General features: G+C 42.0%; 1 protein-coding gene across 23 annotated transcripts in view; it reads left to right on the top strand.

Annotated features, from left to right (window-relative positions):
- The window catches only part of Shot (dystonin-like protein short stop), a 100,952-nt gene that overhangs the window by 73,901 nt on the left and 7,718 nt on the right, over window positions 1-19,333 (top strand). For 15 of the 23 annotated variants that reach the window (XM_071712111.1, XM_071712179.1, XM_071712162.1 and 12 more), the window contains 21 exons: window positions 1,175-1,321; window positions 1,415-1,638; window positions 1,711-2,505; window positions 2,607-3,460; window positions 3,699-3,988; window positions 4,091-5,134; window positions 5,238-5,715; window positions 5,816-5,985; window positions 6,063-6,884; window positions 7,003-9,824; window positions 10,010-10,021; window positions 10,480-12,604; window positions 12,675-12,922; window positions 13,325-13,378; window positions 14,015-14,092; window positions 14,552-14,723; window positions 14,832-14,949; window positions 15,028-15,257; window positions 15,372-15,489; window positions 16,824-16,886; window positions 18,936-19,087. In XM_071712111.1, the coding sequence (XP_071568212.1) occupies window positions 1,175-1,321; window positions 1,415-1,638; window positions 1,711-2,505; window positions 2,607-3,460; window positions 3,699-3,988; window positions 4,091-5,134; window positions 5,238-5,715; window positions 5,816-5,985; window positions 6,063-6,884; window positions 7,003-9,824; window positions 10,010-10,021; window positions 10,480-12,604; window positions 12,675-12,922; window positions 13,325-13,378; window positions 14,015-14,092; window positions 14,552-14,723; window positions 14,832-14,949; window positions 15,028-15,257; window positions 15,372-15,489; window positions 16,824-16,886; window positions 18,936-19,087 (11,016 nt within the window). The remainder of the gene's footprint in view (window positions 1-1,174; window positions 1,322-1,414; window positions 1,639-1,710; window positions 2,506-2,606; window positions 3,461-3,698; window positions 3,989-4,090; window positions 5,135-5,237; window positions 5,716-5,815; window positions 5,986-6,062; window positions 6,885-7,002; window positions 9,825-10,009; window positions 10,022-10,479; window positions 12,605-12,674; window positions 12,923-13,324; window positions 13,379-14,014; window positions 14,093-14,551; window positions 14,724-14,831; window positions 14,950-15,027; window positions 15,258-15,371; window positions 15,490-16,823; window positions 16,887-18,935; window positions 19,088-19,333) is intronic. The other 8 variants (XM_071712222.1, XM_071712205.1, XM_071712241.1 and 5 more) reach the window with 5 other exon arrangements.

The following is a 19,333-nucleotide window of genomic DNA, read 5'->3' as shown; positions in this document are numbered from 1 at the left end:
ATGTACGGAATAAAAAAAATTGCAAATTGGCATTTTTCTCCATTTTTCATTCAAAATTAACGCTTTTACGAGAAGAAGGATTTGGCTGAAAGGACATGCAACCATAGTCACGTCGTTGCTCTCTGTCTTTTATCATCCTTCAGTATTGACTTAATCAGTATACAAGTGACAGACAATTGTGGGAGATAAATTAAAGGCATTGGTGAATAAAAAATCAAATTCGATAATAATCAAATGTTCTTATAATATGTAAAAGAAGCAACAGGATTGCATTAAGAGATATAAAGCAATAGTAGATGGTAGGACATTTTTAACGTAATGTTAAGTAACGTGAAACGCTTGACGGTAATCAAGACCAACGCAATAATTATAAGCACCGCATTAGCACTTCCTAATGTGTTACTCAATATTAAAAAAATTTATCATAAAAAATAATATAAGGGATAAGTTTCTGGAGCCTCAGTTGGTTTTATTTACCGAGAAATTCGTACGATTAACACATTACGATGAAATTAACAAATGTATAATATCTTGTCTTAATTTTGTCAATTTACTTATTAATATGCGTTTAATTCAACTAGTTTTTAATATCTGTCTATTCAAAGTTATGATAATTATTATACATTTAAATGTTTTTCCTTTTTTTCAGGTATGATTATGTTTACTTATCACGAACCTATGTTTTCGCTAGCATGAGTTAGCGGGAGTTTCTCCACGTTGTACATTACTGTATCATACATTTATACACATTATTATATGCAGTATATCATCACACGATCGTTACTCTGTCATTGTGCGTTTTAATTTATTTGCTTGTTGGAACGTGTTTTTATTACGTTATCTTCATACTGTTATCGTTTATGCTTTGAAACTGCATATGAAAAAACCCGATACGAGAAATATGCAGTTCTTGCAGATAAATTAAAGCTACCATTTAATACTGTATTTTACCTGTACGTTAAAGGTGTGCCTGTGTTTGCATGCGTGAGATATGTCGTAAGCTTACCTATGTTTCTTTAATCTTTAATTAATACGATGCCTATTATCGTCATTGGTAAGATGGCGATATTGTTATGATTTACCTTAGTTTTCTTTCTAGCACATTAGATTTAGCCAGATAGATGGATTGCACGAGTAGATAGAAATGAATCGTTTTCCTCTAACTTCGTTTTAGCAAGCGGTGGAGGAAAAGTACAAGCTCTGTGACGAGACGCTCTCTAAGCTTCTGCAGTGGATCTCCGAAATTGAGGACAAGCTGGCGAATCAAGATACCGTCAAGGAAGACGTAGAGCAGTTAAGAAAGCAAATAATTATCATGAAAGTAAGCGATAGAACTCACATAACTGTAATTCATGTAAATACGCTTATTTTATAGAATTAAGTAATTACATATGAAATCTAATGTCACTTGTAGGAAATAAAGGAAGATCTTGAATCGCACAGTCGATCCGTTTCATCCTGCCTGGATCAGATTCGACAGGTCGTCCTGACGGGCAGCAACGTGTTATCCAGCGACGAAGTGTCTACTTTGGAGAAGAACGGTCGATCTCTTAGAACCCGATTTGACAAAGCGTTAGATCGCACTGACAAATTAGTGAAACGTCTCATTGGTGCCAGAGATGAATTAACAAAGTTCAAGTTAGTATCTCTTGCATAATTACTTGAATAATTTGGTGTTTTCGAAATTTTAATTGACATTTTGTTTCACAGGAATGAACTCACGACGTTCTCGATTTGGTTGGATAAGGCCAGAAGCGTGCTTGAAGAGAAGGAGCGTTCCTTATCCGATCTGAACAAGCTCAGTAGCAGCACGGATACGACTCGCGATTTCATCAGCGATGTCATCGCTCATCAAGCAGATTTGAGATTTATCACCATGGCCGCGCAAAAGTTCGTTGACGAGAGTAAAGAGTATCTCCAAGTTCTTAACGACTTCAGGACCAGCTTGCCACAGAGATTGCCACACAAAGAGCCCACAGCTAGCCAGGATTCGCCGGTACGAGCCGAAGTATCCAGCGCGACAACTCGGTACAAAGATCTACTATCCCGAGCAAATCTCCTGTCAGACAGATTGTCGGGAGTCGGCGGCAAACAGAGAGATTATCACGATTCATTGGATAAAGCTAGAACGTGGTTGAGAGAGGTCGAGCCGAAAGTGCACAGAGTTATCTCCGAACCTGTTGCCGCGGAACCGAAACAAGTGGAGGATCAATTGAGCAAGGCCAAGGCGTTGAACAATGAATTCCTCGCTAATGAGCGTCTAGTCGACAACGCTAAACACAGCGTTGAGGCTCTATTACGTTCTTTGGAGGGCCAACTGACAATCAACGAAGCTAACGAGCTCGAGGAACCCGTGAAGGCGTTAGAAGATAAGTACAAACAATTGAGTAACGCTCTGGCTGACAAGTGTCAAGAACTTGACACAGCGTTGGTGAGAAGCCAAGGAGTGCAAGATGCATTGGACAGTCTGGTTGCATGGCTGAACAACGTTGAGAGTCAATTTAAGTAAGTATAAGATAGATACGATTTTATTATTTCTGAATTTTCCTGTGTTATCTTAAGCTTATCATTATTTTAACTGTATTGTAACAAATCGTGTTGCACAGGTCTCTTCAACGTCCAGCAAGTTTGCAGAAAGAACGCTTGGAAGAGCAACAGAGAGAGCAACGATTACTTCAAGCAGACTTGGATAGTCACCGTTTGAGCGTAGAAACTATCACAGCGAACGCTCAAGATCTTCTCCTAAATTCGAGCAACGTTCGCATCGCCAAACGTATCGAGAGCAAGTTGAAGGATGTGCAAAGCAGATTTGAGAAACTGATGGACAAATCTTTGAGGCGCGGTGAATTCCTGGACGAAATCGCGCAGGCCCTGAACGAGTTCCTCGGAGATGTGGCCAAGTTTGAAAGTTGGTACGCGCATATGATGGAAGTTCTCGACTCGAGAGATTTGAACAAGCTCGATATGTCTGAGTGCGAAGCCAAGATGGCTCGACTGATCGACATGCGCGAGGATCAGCGCGGAAACTTCGAAGATCTTATACGTAACGGGAAGAATCTGATCTCCAAGAAGGATATAACCGAAGCGGGCGCGATTAGAGATAAGATCAAGGCGCTCGAATCTCAATGGAAGGAACTGAACAATCTGCTCGACGAGAAACAACGATTGTGCAAATCGAGGGCAGAACAACACACGGCGTATGAGAAACTGCGGGATCAAGTGCTCGATTGGCTTACTCGTACGGAGAACAAGGTGCAAAGACTCGAGCCGGTCGCCGTGGATTTGGACAAATTGAAAATACAGCAGGAAGATTTGAAGCCCATACAAAAGGAATATCGCGATTACGGCAACACGGTCGATAAGATCAACGATCTCGGTATCGCTTACGATAGTTTGATGAAGGAACGCGGCGAAAGTCCAACGCGTCGACGTGGCAGTGCTAGTCCAACGAAGAGACCAGGTATTATCCTTGCTATTGTCACTACATATATGAGCGATTTTTCATAGATACTTATCGACTGCATGATTTTGTGAACTGTGCATATTGGTTTTTTTGCGAACCAATTGCTACTAGTTTATGTAACTTATATCAGTTATAACAACTAGCTCATAGATCTTTCACATTGCATCTTTTTCAGCACACAATTATTGCTATTTTCGTTACGTTTGACCGTTTTTTTCTCAATTTTTTTTTGTAGTACTGCGAATGTCACAAGACGGTCGCTCGCCGTCACCCACTAAATCCTACGCAGTTCAAAGTCCGGTCTCCCCAGGTGGTAGCAGCGGATTCAGCAGCCGCCGTTCGAGCCAAGATGGTTTCCATCTGGAGGAATTATCGCCCGTTCAACAGCAGCTTTCGGAAATTAATCATAGATACGGATTACTCGGTGTCAGATTGTCGGATCGCCAAACGGAGTTAGATAACATTAGAGAGGAATTGAAGAAACATTTGGACCATTTGAAAGTACTCTCTCAATTCTTGGATAAGGTAATTTCTTATTTTTTCAAATAATGTTTTATTTTATGTATATTTTGTATTATAATGTATATTTTGACTATATAAATATAATACATAACTTTTTTTTACCAGATTCAACGGCAGTTGCCTAAAGAAAGTATGCCTGCAACTAAAGATGATGCAGACAAAACGGCCAAGCAAGTTAAGGTTCTCGTCGAGGAAATGTACGAGAAACAATCTTTACTGGATAGTACTCGAACACAAGTGCGTGATTTAGTCAGACGTAAGAAAGAAGCATACGGTGTAGATAGATTGAATGACGAGATGGAAGACGTTGCCAGCCGGTGGAGATCGATTTCGGACAGATGCAAGGACCGAATTAAATTCTTGGAAGACATTAAAGACTTCTATGACACGTACGACGGTCTTAATTCCTGGCTCGGCGCTAAAGAGCGTATGTTGGGCGCTTTGGGACCAATTTCAGCCGATCCTCGTATGGTCGCGAGTCAAGTGCAACAAGTGCAGGTTTTGCGAGAGGAGTTTAGAACTCAGCAACCGCAATTGGATCATCTCATACAAGTCGGGGAAAGTATCGTTGTCACGATATCCATTGATTCGGCAGATGGACAGAAGATAAACGCGAAGTTGCAGAGCATTTTACAGAGATGGACAGATCAAATGGGAAGATTGGACGAAAGAGCTCAGAGTTTGGGAGATGCTGTTGATACTAGTCGTGAATTCGATGCCAGTCTTAATCGGCTGCGAGATGCTCTGCAAGGAATCTCGGACAATCTAGACGAGTTGTCTCTTGAAAAGGATCCCGAAGAACAGCTTCGTAAGATCGAGAATCTGGAGAGACAGCTGGAAGGTCAGAGACCGCTGTTAGCCGACGCGGAGATGGCCGGTGCACAGCTGTGTGAGGTTCTGAGTGACCCAGCGTCGAGATCCGAAATTCAAGGAAAGCTCGCCACAGTCGGCAAAATGTACAATAACTTGCAGAAGAAGCTCGATCACAGGAAAGCAGAAATCGAAGGTAATCTGCGAGATGGAAGACAATTCGAGGCCTCCTGTAGCAGAACTCTGGGATGGCTCGCGGATGAACTCGGAAATATGTCTGAAAAGCTGCTGGTGTCTGCCGACAGAGAAGTCTTGCAACAGCAACTTGATCATCATGAGGTATGTGTCACTATTTAAGAAATTTCTATCTTCTTTTCTTTACTTATGCGTTTCATACCTCGGCAGTTCTATTTTATTGACAAAAACAAAATATAATTTTTAGCCTGTTTATCGTAATGTGATGAGTAAAGAGCACGAAGTCATAATGCTGTTGAACAAAGGACGCGACATACTTGCGCGGTCTCAGAAAGTTGAAAATCGCTCGCTTCAACGTGACTTGGATAAGATGCAGTCGCAATGGGATCGTTTGAAGAAGGATACCGTCGAAAGGCACACTCGACTGCAGACCTGCGCGGAGCATTGCAAGAAATACTACAAAGCTCAAGACGTATTTCTTCCTTGGCTTCGACAGGCCGAGGATAAATTGGACAGTTTGATCCCTACTTCCTTTAGACGCAAAGACATCGAGAAGCAGCTGAAAGAATTATCGTCGTTCAGGAACGAAGTGTGGAAGCACTCCGGAGAGTTCGAAAATAACAAGATGCTTGGCGAGACATTTGTCGGAGCTTGCGACATTGACAAACAAAATGTGAAGAACGAGCTTAGCGCTATGAAAACAAGATGGGATAAATTAAACAATGGTATGTTTAAATTTATTATTATTAAAACATTATAGTTTATTCTTAGTTTTTTACTTATGTGTGTTGTGTTACAATATTATAATTTAATTATTTCTTGCAGACTTGTTGTCTAGAACACAATCGTTGGAAGATACCGCACGTCACTTAATGGACTTCAATGAGAATTTACGCGATTTGCAACACGGTTTACAACGTTGTGAAGATAAGTTAGCTTCACACGATGCTCTCGGTGGAGCGGCTAAAGATCCGAAACTTCTCGACAGAATAAAGGTAATTAGGTTTATTCTACTCTCATAAAACGAAAACTATGATTAATACAAAATATATACTTATTATGTAATTTTTAGAACTTGCGAGAGGAAACAACGAGCCTGAAGAAACCCTTACAATGCGTGAGACAGCAGGCTAACGATCTCGTGAACAAAGCCGGCGAGCAGGGCGTCGATGCGACACATTTACAAGACGAGATTGACAATGTCACCGATCGTATTAATGACCTGCAAGCGAAACTGGATGACAGATGCAACGAGCTGCAAAGCGCAGCGACGGCGGTCGCGCAATTTAACGATCAAGCAAAATTGATTAACCAACATCTGTCCGCTCTCGAAAAAGATCTAGACTCCATGAAAGCACCCGGTAGAGAAATCAAGATTGTACGAGGACAATTGGAAGATACCGCCAAGATTATTAGCAGAGTTAACAAACTTTATGAAGAAATTGGCGATCTGCAGAATCGCGGCGAACGTTTGGTTGATTACGGCTTCGCTGCTGATGCTGTAGCGACGAGAGATCAGGTTGAAGGATTCAAACGACAAATTGGCAAACTGGATGAGCGCGCGCGTACTAGAGAAGATGAACTCACTTCTACCTTGAACAAGTTGCAAGAGTTCTATCAATTGCACACGAAAGTTATGGAAGGTATCAGCGACGCAAACGAACAGGTCAGGAGATTTAAACCTGTCGGATCCGAAGTGGACTCGATTAAAGCTCAGCAGGAAGACTTCAGAACTCTCAAAGTTAAGAAGATTGAACCACTAGCACACGCCGTTGAAAACTGTAATGCGCTCGGTCAAAACCTTATACAAACTGCAGGACGAGATGTCAATACCAGTAATATCGAAAAAGACGTCGATAAAATGAACGAAAGGTGGAACGACTTAAAAGACAGGGTGAGTATTTGATTTGTATTTAAATGTTAAGATATGTATATATATGTCTGATATATTCATGCAAGAATTAACAAGATGCATTGTTTTATTGTTTAATTAATAATTATTTATTTTTTAGCTAAACGAGCGCGATCGCAAGTTGGATGTTGGATTACTACAGTCGGGCAAGTTCCAGGAAGCTTTAGACGGTTTAGAGAAATGGTTGACCGATACGGAAGAGATGGTTTCGAATCAAAAACCACCTTCGTCAGATTACAAAGTCGTGAAGGCGCAATTGCAAGAACAGAAATTCCTGAAGAAGATGTTGCTGGACCGACAAAATTCTATGACATCCCTCTACAACATGGGACGAGAGGTAGCTGCCGATGCGGACCCGAAGGAGCGTAAGGCCATCGAGAAACAATTAAATGATTTAGTAGGCAGATTTGACAATTTGACGGAAAGCGCCGCAGAGAGAATGGACGCTCTTGAGCAAACAATGGCAGTGGCGAAGCGATTCCAAGATAAATTGATACCACTTGCTATCTGGTTGGATAAGACGGAGAAGAAAGTGAGAGATATGGAGCTAGTCCCTACCGACGAGGAGAAGATACAGCAGCGTGTCAGTGAGCACGACATACTTCACGAAGACATTATATCGAAGACACCAGACTTCAGCGAACTCACGGAGATAGCCAGTCAACTTATGTCGCTGGTAGGCGAAGACGAAGCTGCCTTGTTGGCCGATAAGCTTCAGGATGCGGCAGATAGATACGCGGCTTTGGTCGAACGATCCGAAGCTCTCGGTAGTTTGCTGCAACGTTCGAGACAGGGCTTACGTCATCTGGTTCTTACATATCAAGATTTACAGGCGTGGATGGAAAGCATGGAAATCCGATTGTCCAAATATCGCATCTTAGCTGTACACACGGAGAAGCTCTTGCAACAAATGGACGACCTGGCGGATCTTACAGAGGAGGTATCCACACGGCAAACGGAAGTCGACAGTACCGTGGATTCCGGCCTAGAACTGATGAAACACATCTCGAGTGACGAGGCGCTTCAATTGAAGGACAAGTTGGACTCCTTGCAACGACGATTTAACGATCTCGTCACGCGTGGCTCGGATCTTTTGAAACATGCCCAAGAATCTTTGCCACTGGTGCAACAATTCCATGATAACCACAATCGTCTGATGGATTGGATGCAAGGCGCGGAGACTGCTTTGCAGTCGGCCGAACCTCGCGAGGAAGAGATTATCCGACTTGAGATGGAGATATCGGAATACAGACCCGTATTGGACAAGATCAACGCGGTCGGCCCACAACTGTGTCAAATGTCACCGGGAGAAGGTGCTGCGACCATCGAAGGTCTCGTGACCAGGGACAATAGGCGATTCGACGCGATTGCCGAGCAGATTCAGAGAAAGGCGGAAAGAATTCAGTTGAGCAAGCAGCGATCCTTGGAGGTGATCGGCGATATCGACGATCTGCTCGACTGGTTTAGAGAAGTGGACAATCAACTTCGAGAGGCCGAGCCGCCCAGCAGCGAGCCTGAAATTATTAGAGTACAATTGAAAGAACATAAAGCGCTCAACGACGATATATCCAGTCAGAAGGGTAGAGTCCGTGATGTTATTTCGACTGCGAAGAAGGTGATACGCGAGAACACTCAGCATGAAGACACGTCTACCATCAGAGACAAGATGGAGGACTTGCGCGAAACGATGGAAATTGTATCAGCTTTGTCGACAGATAGATTGGGAGCTCTCGAGCAAGCTCTACCGTTAGCGGAACACCTTCGCGATACCCACGCCGGCCTAGTCAGCTGGCTCGAGGAGGCTGAACAACAAGTCGCTATGTTACCCATGCCCGCTTTGCGACCTGACTTGATAGCGACCCAACAGGACAAGAATGAGCTTCTCATACAGAGTATCAACGAGCATAAACCTCTGGTGGAGAAGCTCAACAAAACCGGTGAGGCACTTATCAAGTTGTGCAACGAGGAAGAAGGTATAAAGGTACAAGACATTCTGGATAATGACAACGCTCGCTATGCGGCACTGAGAGCCGAGCTGAGGGGCCGGCAACAGGCGCTGGAACAGGCACTGCAGGAATCCTCTCAGTTCTCCGATAAACTGGAGGGTATGCTGCGCGCACTGTCTTCTACCGCCGATCAGGTGAACGGCGCCGAACCGATTAGTGCCCATCCGCCTCGTTTACGCGATCAGATGGAGGAGAACGCCGCCTTGGCAGACGATCTCGCTCAGAGATCCGAGGCTTACGCGGCCGTTAAGAAAGCGGCGGATGACGTGATCAGCAAGGCCGGCAACAGGGCCGATCCGGCGGTGAAGGACATCAAACGCAAGCTGGATAAGCTCAACAAATTATGGACCGACGTACAGAAGGCCACGAACAACCGCGGTCACACCTTGGACGATACTCTAGCCGTCGCCGAAAAATTCTGGGCCGAGCTGAACGGAGTTATGGCCACTCTGAGGGAGCTGCAGGACGCGCTGGCTGGACAGGCACCACCGGCGGCTCAACCAGCCGCCATTCAACAACAGCAAGTGGCGTTGCAAGAAATCCGACAGGAGATTGATCAGACGAAGCCGGATGTCGAGCAAGTCCGAACGTCGGGACACGACTTGATGAGCTTGTGCGGCGAGCCGGACAAACCTGAAGTGCGAAAACACATCGAAGATTTGGATCAGGCTTGGGACAACGTCACTGCTCTGTACGCTAGACGCGAGGAGAATCTGATCGACGCCATGGAGAAGGCGATGGAGTTCCACGAGACGCTGCAGAACTTGTTGGAGTTCTTGCAAGAGGCAGAGGACAGATTCGCGGAGATGGGCCCGCTTGGCAGCGACATCGACGAGGTGAAGAAGCAGATCAAGCAGCTGGCTAATTTCAAGGCCGAGGTGGATCCGCATATGGTGAAAGTCGAGGCGTTGAACAGGTGAAAATTTAATTTTTAAGTAAAAGCAAGAATCTACATGTTAATGGCGTTACAAAGAGTTCAGTGCGCAGCATTGTCCCCTTTGTGCAACTCCCATCCGAGAATCGTTTGCGATGAACGACCTTCGAGAAAACGTAAAATTCTAATCCCGACTTTTGTTTTTCTGTGCCGGTTCCCGAACATAGGAGTCTTACAAGGCAAGTCAATCTCTCTCTGTGTTGTCGCTGGTAGTTAGAGCATGGCTTCATGTTGTTCTGAACGTGTTTACTCCCCCCCCCCCGTTTAGTTTAATAATCTTGCTGCCCCCATAACAATTTGCGTCACACATTTAATCGGATCCTCCCCCTTTATGTTACCTCTAGGCAAATTACTCAGCCGCATGTATCAGGTAAATCGAGTGATCAACCACGAGAATTCGTAGACGATAATACATTTTACTTTCTTGATAGAAATAATGTGGAAACGGCAGTAATTAATATCCAGTTGATATTAATTCCTCCGGTAGTTAAAAACTCATTTAAATTTTTATACCCATCCTCCCAGTAGATGGTTCAATGTTGTGTGGTTCGAGTACATATAGCAGCATATACGTTGCTGCATAACGTCAAGAAAAGTGGCTATGTGCTTCCTAATATTATCGTCTTTCCGTATCTAGGCAAGCGGCCGAATTAACGGAAAGAACATCCTCCGAACAAGCAGCAGCCATCAAGGAACCGCTCGGTGCCGTGAACAAACGCTGGGACGGATTGCTGAGAGGCTTGGTGGAGAGGCAACGATTACTGGAGAACGCGTTATTGCGACTCGGTCAATTCCAGCACGCTCTGGACGAGCTATTGGTATGGATCGAGAAAACTGACAAGACATTGGATAATCTCAGACCAGTAGCGGGTGATCCACAAGTGATCGAAGTCGAATTAGCCAAGCTGAAGGTTCTAGTGAATGATATACAAGCTCATCAGACCAGCGTTGACACTCTGAACGATGCCGGACGACAATTGATTGAGGATGGCAAAGGTACCGCGGAAGCGTCTACTACAGCCGATAAACTGGGCACTCTGAACCGCCGTTGGCGAGATCTGTTGCAACGCGCCGCTGATCGCCAACGAGAACTGGAAGATGCCTTACGAGAGGCACAATCCTTCACCGCTGAGATACAGGACTTGCTGTCGTGGTTGGGCGACGTGGATAACATGATAGTAGCTTCCAAGCCCGTTGGTGGATTGCCCGAAACCGCATCCGAGCAATTGGAACGCTTCATGGAGGTGTACAACGAGCTGGAGCAAAACCGTCCGAAGGTCGAAACGGTGCTGCAACAAGGACAGGAATACCTGAAGAAAGCGGATACGACCAGTGCCGGTGGATTAAATCACAATTTGCGAACGTTGAAGCAAAAATGGGACAACGTGCTTTCGCGCGCCAGCGATAAAAAAATTAAGTTAGAAATTGCCCTGAAGGAGGCCACTGAGTTCCATGACGCGTTACAAGCTTTCGTTGATTGGTTGACTAACGCCGAAAAGATTCTGACGAATCTCAGACCGGTCTCAAGGGTCATGGAAACCATACTTCAACAAATCGAGGAACACAAAGCATTCCAGAAAGACGTCGGCGTCCATCGCGAAACCATGCTGAATCTCGACAAGAAAGGAACTCATCTCAAATACTTCTCTCAAAAACAAGACGTAATTCTTATAAGAAACTTGCTCGTGAGCGTGCAACATAGGTGGGAACGAGTAGTTTCTAAGTCAGCCGAGAGGACGAGGGCTTTAGATCACGGTTACAAAGAAGCTAGAGAGTTCCACGATAGCTGGTCGAACTTGATGAACTGGTTGGACGACACTGAGAAGACGTTGGACGAGGTCGCTGCCGACGGACTTGGCGGGAACGATCCGGACAAAATTAAATCGCGCCTCAACAGACACCGCGAGGTGCAAAAGGCATTGAGTGCTAAACAAAGCACGTACGATAACACCATGAAGAACGGCAAAACGTTGAAGGATAAGGCGCCGAAGATCGATGAACCTGCCTTGAGAGAACTTCTGAACGAATTGAAGAACAAGTGGACTACAGTCTGCGGTAAATGCGTGGATCGACAGAGAAAGTTAGAAGAAGCCCTGTTATTCTCCGGACAATTTAAAGATGCGATTCAGGCACTGCTGGAGTGGTTGAGCAAGACCGAGAAATATCTGGCCAATACCGGACCACTTTACGGCGATCTGGATACAGTAACTAATTTAGTGGAGCAACACAAAACTTTTGAGAGAGATTTAGAGTCACGCGCCTCACAAATGGAGTCCGTCATTAAGACCGGTCGTGAACTTGAATCTAAAGCCTCTATTGAAGACGCATCGATGATCAGATCGCAGTTAAACGAATTAAACAGTCTCTGGGACAGAGTAACCAGTCTCTCATCGAAGAAGTCCAGACTGTTGGAAGAAGCCATCAGAGAGGCCGAACGACTTCACAAAGCCGTTCACGTGTTGCTGGAATGGTTGAGTGATGCAGAGATGAAGCTACGATTCGCCGGACCGTTGCCGGAAGACGAGCAGGAAAGCAGGAACCAATTGATGGAGCACCAGAGATTCCTTCGCGAGTTACAGACTAAGGAAATTGAAAAAGACAATACGTTAGAGTTGGCACATATTATTCTTGGAAAAGCGCATCCCGATGGTGCTGCAGTTATTAAACACTGGATCACGATTATTCAGTCTAGATGGGAAGAAGTGGCAACCTGGGCCTATCAAAGGAACCAAAGACTGGAGAATCACATGCAGGGACTACAGGTTTGTATTATATATGCTCACATATTTTATCTCATAGAAAAGACTGATATTATTACTTGTATATTCGTAGGATCTTGATAATCTTCTTGAGGAGTTATTAGCCTGGCTCGAAGGTTTGGAGAACACTTTAAATGCCTTAGAAGCGGAACCCTTGCCCGACGACAGGGCTACGCTCGAAATGCTTATCGCGGACCATAGAGAGTTTATGGAAAATACCAGCCGAAGACAAAACGAGGTTGATCGCGTGTGCAAGGCCCGACAAATCAAGCCGATAAAGGATACGAGAAAAATATCGAAAGTCAGATCACCAGCGCCTATGTACGTATTTATCGACATGAAAATTTATATGTATAACGCTAATATATTGATACAATAGAAATTCTCGTTTTTGCAAAGCAATACAGATACGTAATGGATGCTGATAATATGTGCAGCATTCTATTCCATTATGCTTGCTCCATATTCGAATCGTTAAGCTTCGTTTGCATTCTGCTCTTATGTGTGCTACATTTGTCTGTGCATTTAACTATTTTTGTTTCACGAGTTTTATTGTGCACATTACAATTTTAGGAACAGTTACAGACCACCATGTTCGATAGGATTTTTTATTTTGCTAGATGCCTGCAGTTTTTTTTTTATATCATCTTTTATGTATTGAATTTCGTATATTGTGTGTATTTCACTGTTGCATGATATGTTGCTTTTGCAATGGGATTTCAGTAAGGATCTCTATCAGGATAACGAGCATGAGCAGCCTCAGCCTCGTAAACAAAGGTGCGTTGTCCATCATAACATAGTAAATATTTTATACATATTTCAATCGCACAGCCTTTTCGTAAGTACAATGTTCTTGTGTTTAATACGCGCATCTTTAGTAGCAATGTATACGTTTATTTTTGTACGTCTTTGTAATATTCAAGACACTACATTCTCATCACACGATAATTCTTGTTCGCACAATAATTTCACGGTATCCAGCAAGAGTCTAGAATTCAGTTAAGTGTATTAACTCACTCGCTTTTCACTCGTGACTGTGACATGCCTAAACTTACTACTGTTCACAATGCACTGTATTAAAAAATTTAATCAGATATCTTCTTTTGCGTCTTGTGTTATACGTTACGTCATTATAATGCATACACATAGCTTAAGACATCGTCACAATTAACAATCTCTTTTTCAACCCGGTATGAAACTGATTTTTTAAACATTTATCAAGTATAATTTCTACATGTACGTGAAAATTGTACGTTCGATAAGAACTCGCGTTAGTTTCACACTTTTATAATCTATTACTTACATGAAAGAAAACCAATCTATAAACCAGAGTGCTGTATCAAAGAAGATCGTTTTATAGATGCCTTATTTAGTAGAGAATGTTTGAGTGATGTGACGCATGTTCCTGTTTAGCCGAGGCAGCCCAGGTCGTGACAGAACGCCAGATCTTTCATTGCCGCACATCGGTCCACGCTTCCCACCCAAAGGAAGGTTCGTTACGCCCAGTCTTATTTCAGTTCATTCTGCGTCATTCCATAATTTTCGCCGGAATCATACGGGCATCACTACGCCATATATGACTCAACGTGTCATTACAACTCACTAGTGTCTCGGTAATGGGATTCTTGTTTTTTTTTCTCTTTGCGGGATGTGGTTGGGTTTAATGAATTGTTACTGTTCGTTTACAAAACTGTCTGCCTTGTACTGAAAGTGTGAAGTTTTGGGTTTTCAGATGCAACATTTACATTTGAACCTGTTATCGAGTTCTTCTTTATTTTCGCGAATATTTCGTCGCTATATCTCTTTTTGTGAAATTATCTCGATGATTAGTTGTCCCCTTCCTTCCTTAATTAAGATAACATCTCACATTTCTAATTCTTATATCTTAGATGTATATCTATACTTTTCGTATATACAAATACACATATATATTTTCCTTCCTACAAGCAGCAAAGGAGCCGAGCCGGAATTCCGCAGTCCGAGAGTTAAGCTTCTCTGGGATAAGTGGCGTCACGTTTGGATGCTGGCGTGGGAGCGTCAACGTCGTCTGCAGGATAGATATAATTACATTCAGGAAGTGGATCGCGTGGCTAACTTTAGCTGGGAAGAGTGGCGCAAACGGGTGAGATTAGCATAGATTCGTCTTTTTACTTCTGATGGAAATAAAAATCTATTTCTTTGTCAATTATCATAAACTATTTAAATGCATGATTTTATTTTCTAATTGCAGTTCCTGAAATTCATGAATCACAAGAAATCCAGGCTGACGGATCTGTTCAGGAAGATGGATAAAAACAATGATGGACTTATACCGAGGGAGGACTTCATTCAAGGAATTATGAACACCAGTACTTATCATATCGCTTATTTGTTTCCTAAACAAAAACAACTGTATTTTTCTACTGTTCTAATTGTTTAATTTGTAGAATTCGATACTTCTCGTCTGGAAATGGCTGCTGTTGCCGACCTCTTCGATCGTCACGGCGAGGGTTTGATAGATTGGAAGGAGTTTATCGCCGCTCTGCGACCCGATTGGGAAGAACGACGGACCTACCACGACACGGATAAGATACACGACGAAGTTAAACGACTGGTCATGCTGTGTACTTGTCGCCAGAAGTTCCGCGTTTTCCAAGTTGGCGAAGGAAAATACAGGGTACGTGTACAGTTGTAATGATTTAATAAAGCGGTCTAGCTGATTTTAATTGCGATCACGTATATTCTCGATGTATCACGTATGACTTTATCGTGACGACTGGCGAAATTACAGTTTGGCGACAGCCAGAAGCTGCGATTGGTTCGAATCCTGCGCTCCACTGTCATGGTACGAGTCGGTGGAGGCTGGGTAGCGTTAGACGAATTCCTTCTAAAGAACGATCCATGCCGCGGTAAGTATTCACCGCAATCCTTTAATCTGCGCGATATTTATAGACGATCCGAGATTAGGTTGAGATAAATCGTAACCGTATACTAGTCTATCCATGAATTTTTTTATTGTCAGTAGTAAGGAACAAGAAAGTAAATAATTAAAACGACTTGTAATTGAGTGAACTGTTGGGTTAATGCGAAACATGTTTGCAAGGCAAGTTACTCCTTAATTGCAAGCAATTGAAATAACTTTCAAAAGAAATTTTCTATGGTACTGTTTCCTTTTCTCTCTATCCTTTTCCCCAAGAGGCAATTAAACTTGCGTTCCCGTTTAATTTCGATATTTCTAATAATCGAAAATGACGCTCTTAAGTATTTGTTATTATAACAATTTGTTAACGTTTGGTTTTTGTTTCCATCGCTCTTACTTCATATTAATCAACATTACTTTGCTGCATTAAATGTAGGAATGTGGTATCATTTAAGAATTCATTGTCATTAACGAAAGGATATCTGAACGTCGATTTGATATAACTACTCTATATTCTAGCGAAACTAACTAAAAATATATTAAGATTATATAATATGTATGCTATGTGTACGATTTCGACTCCTGAGGTGTCATAACATTGCCATTAATCGGACATTAAATGCAAATCGTTGTTAACTTAACGTTTAAAGAAGAATTGAGAGTAGTATACACACTCGCTGTTTATTGCTTTGCTTATCTAACGACTTTTCCGGTACATGTATATTGGTTTACTCCGTTGGTTTTCGATCCGGTACTTGTTATCATTTTTTTACATTTATATTTTACGTTTATTATATTTACACAATGCATGACAATTAATTTAATTTAATTGCATATCATTGAATTGCGTAAAAAATGTCCATTGTCGTTTCTCTCTAACTTTCTCGTGTATTTCTCTTTTCTTTTCTCTCTCCGCCTTTTCCGCCAATGGTAAATTCATCAATTTCGGAATATCAATCTTGAGATAATCATTAGTTCTACGTCAGAGAACCTTTTCTGGTATAGTACGATTTCATGAGTAGTAGGTAGAAGGTAATATTATACAGTAGGCATATCTAACGTCTTGTTAACTAATGTACTAACATTAACATAATAACTGTCCCTTACTGTCCATCAATCCTCCTTACATTCCCGTACGTCTGACTCTACGACAAACATTTCTGTTTATTTCATTCTCTTCTGTTTTACGTTTGTTTACCGAATGTGTTTCCGTCGTGTTTACCGAAAATTATTAAACTTTCAAATTCGCGGCGCATGCATGAATATGTATCTCGCTCTCTTTCCAATCGACTCTGTCTCTCGAATCGTGATTAACTCGTTAAGTTTTTCTAATGCCAATACCGGATCCTAACAAACCGGAACAACATGAGGGTTGGTGTCCGCTCGGTGAGAACTGTTTTACGTGCACATAATTCGTTCATGGTCTATACGGGTTGAGCGAAACCCGCTCTCGTTCGATTATTAAAATGTCTTATTCGAAACTCCAATTGGTATTGGATATTTATGACACGCCCGAGATGCACGCTAATAGCAACTGTTGCAGTATAGACCATGAAGGTGATATCCCTGCGTATGGTGCATGACCTTATTAGCTTGTTCGAAATAATTTTTCGAAGTGTTGCCTTTTTGTTGAGTATGTCTATATATACGTGCGTATACGGTTGTATTATATGGAACGATTAAATATTGGCAATTACTATCTGGGTAAGGTAAATAGATTGCGCAGATGAAATTAAACGCTATAGTTATACTGCGCTACGCACGATAATGTTGATCGTCTCACATTTTGATGCAGTTTCGAGTATCAGTTTAAAAGAAAAAGCGTGCCTGTGTTTTATAGTGGATGCAGAATTACGAACGTAGTATACTGCAGTCGTTTCGCTTTCTTTCCCCCGTTTTTTTATTTCTTCAGTTTTTTTTGTTTTTAGTTTTGGTGGATGGTTCACGTTAGCCAGTCTATCCCGTATTTGATGATGATTATTTTCCGTAAATGTTATACCTTTTTGTAGTAATATTCAATGTGATTATATGATTGATTGATTTGCAATGATCAATTTAGATGTATCCTTCTCTCTCTCGTAGCTCCCCTTTCCTGTAGAAATTTTAATATCCCTGCTAGAAAATAACCAATGCATGTATTTAGTGAATTTTGATTATTGTTTTTATATAATTATTTGTCATACTGGCAGATGAGTTTTGTCTATATGAATATATTAAAACCTCTCCTCTCTCCCTTTCTTTTAGTTTAGTTTGTCATTAAAATGTTACATCAAAGTACGTTGGTTTCTTTTGGCATGGTTGCGCGTACAATCCCAAAAGACTTTTTGTGTACAGAGAGTTCTAGGAATGTCGTATTTTCTTCCAACTAAAAATTAGAATTAAAATTCAAAAAATATATATTTAAAGATAAGAATGAGAAAAAATATAAAGAATAAGAGAATATAACATTGTTGGTATAAATAACTATGAGTTACGAATAAATTTTTATTAACGAAAAATCAATTTTTTTTAGTGGAAAGACATTCTGGGGTACTCTATGTATTCATTAATTGCTTAGGAATATTGTGAAATGTACGATAATGAGCGACTTACAATTAGTTAATCATGTTTTTACGCTTATATTTTTATTGTAAAAGAGGAAGTGTGAATTCCGTCGCGAATTGCACATTTTATACGAATATCCTAAGCACCGAAATTAGTACTGTATTGTACAAAATCGAGTCAGTGGTAGAATATTTATAGTGGCTGTATATCGTAAATTTTACGTAATAATCACATGATAACGTAAAACTTGATTCGAGTGACTTTTTAAAAATAAGTTTGTATAAATTTGTACCTCTGAAATATTCGATTTTATGATACCGAAACTTTTTTCGATCATATATTCTAAATACGCTGTCTTTTCTTTTTTTTCCCCATGACAAACACACACCTGGATACGCCACACATGCCCTCATGCATACATATATACAAAAACACGCACGCATACCGTGAAACATTTTTGTCGCCTTTTTTTTTCTCTCTTTCTCAAAACTATTTCTCCTGTCCATTGCCGCTGCTCATTGATAACGTGCATGCCTTGATATTGTAAACCTGTAAAAAATATATATATATATTTAATATCGTTACACCTTCCGCTCCATATAACTCATGAACTCTCGTTCCGGATGTTGCCGTTCCGATATTTACACACTCGTTTTCGCTTTCATTTTTTTTCTCTTTTTTTTCTCTCTTGTTAAACTAACACCGTCACATACCGTGCTCGCGTTCGTTATCTCATCTCGACGTCATCCGCTCCCGCTCTCTGTTTCTCTCTCTCTCTCTCTCTCCGGACTGTTTTCTTGTACAAAATAACATCTCTCTCTGGCACCTCCTCTCGTACCCCGCATCCCCGAAACGCCTTTTCCCTAACTGCGTGCACGCAACACACTGTAGCCAAGGGAAGAACGAATATCGAGCTGCGGGAGCAATTTATACTGGCGGACGGTGTTAGCCAGAGTATGACGGCCTTCCGGTCCAAGCCGAGCCCGACCTCGACGCTGCAGCGTACGCAAATGTCCTCCACCAATGCTGGACCGATCACCAAGGTAAGCAGGGGTCCGCTGTCCGATCGTGGACCACCTCTCAAATGCGACGTACTCGGTCTCGCCGTGCCTTTTACTTCTCTGCCGTTAATTTGTAAATTAAGCTCGTAGAGTACTCGTGGAATTTTTGTATTAGATCTTTGGGTGCCGTTGTGGCATCGCAAGATAGAAAAATTTAAATTGCACGTACAGCTCTTACCTGGACAACTCTATCGACGTTGATTTACGGTCTCAGCGACGATATCCGTA

Source organism: Temnothorax nylanderi, unplaced genomic scaffold, assembly GCF_030848795.1.
Source record: "Temnothorax nylanderi isolate EJ_2023f unplaced genomic scaffold, tnyl_v1.0 TNYL_tig0005_pilon, whole genome shotgun sequence".
In the NCBI taxonomy this organism is placed as follows: Eukaryota; Metazoa; Arthropoda; class Insecta; order Hymenoptera; family Formicidae; genus Temnothorax; species Temnothorax nylanderi.
Note: the sequence above shows the minus strand (reverse complement) of the source record. Positions and strands in the feature narration are given on the sequence as shown.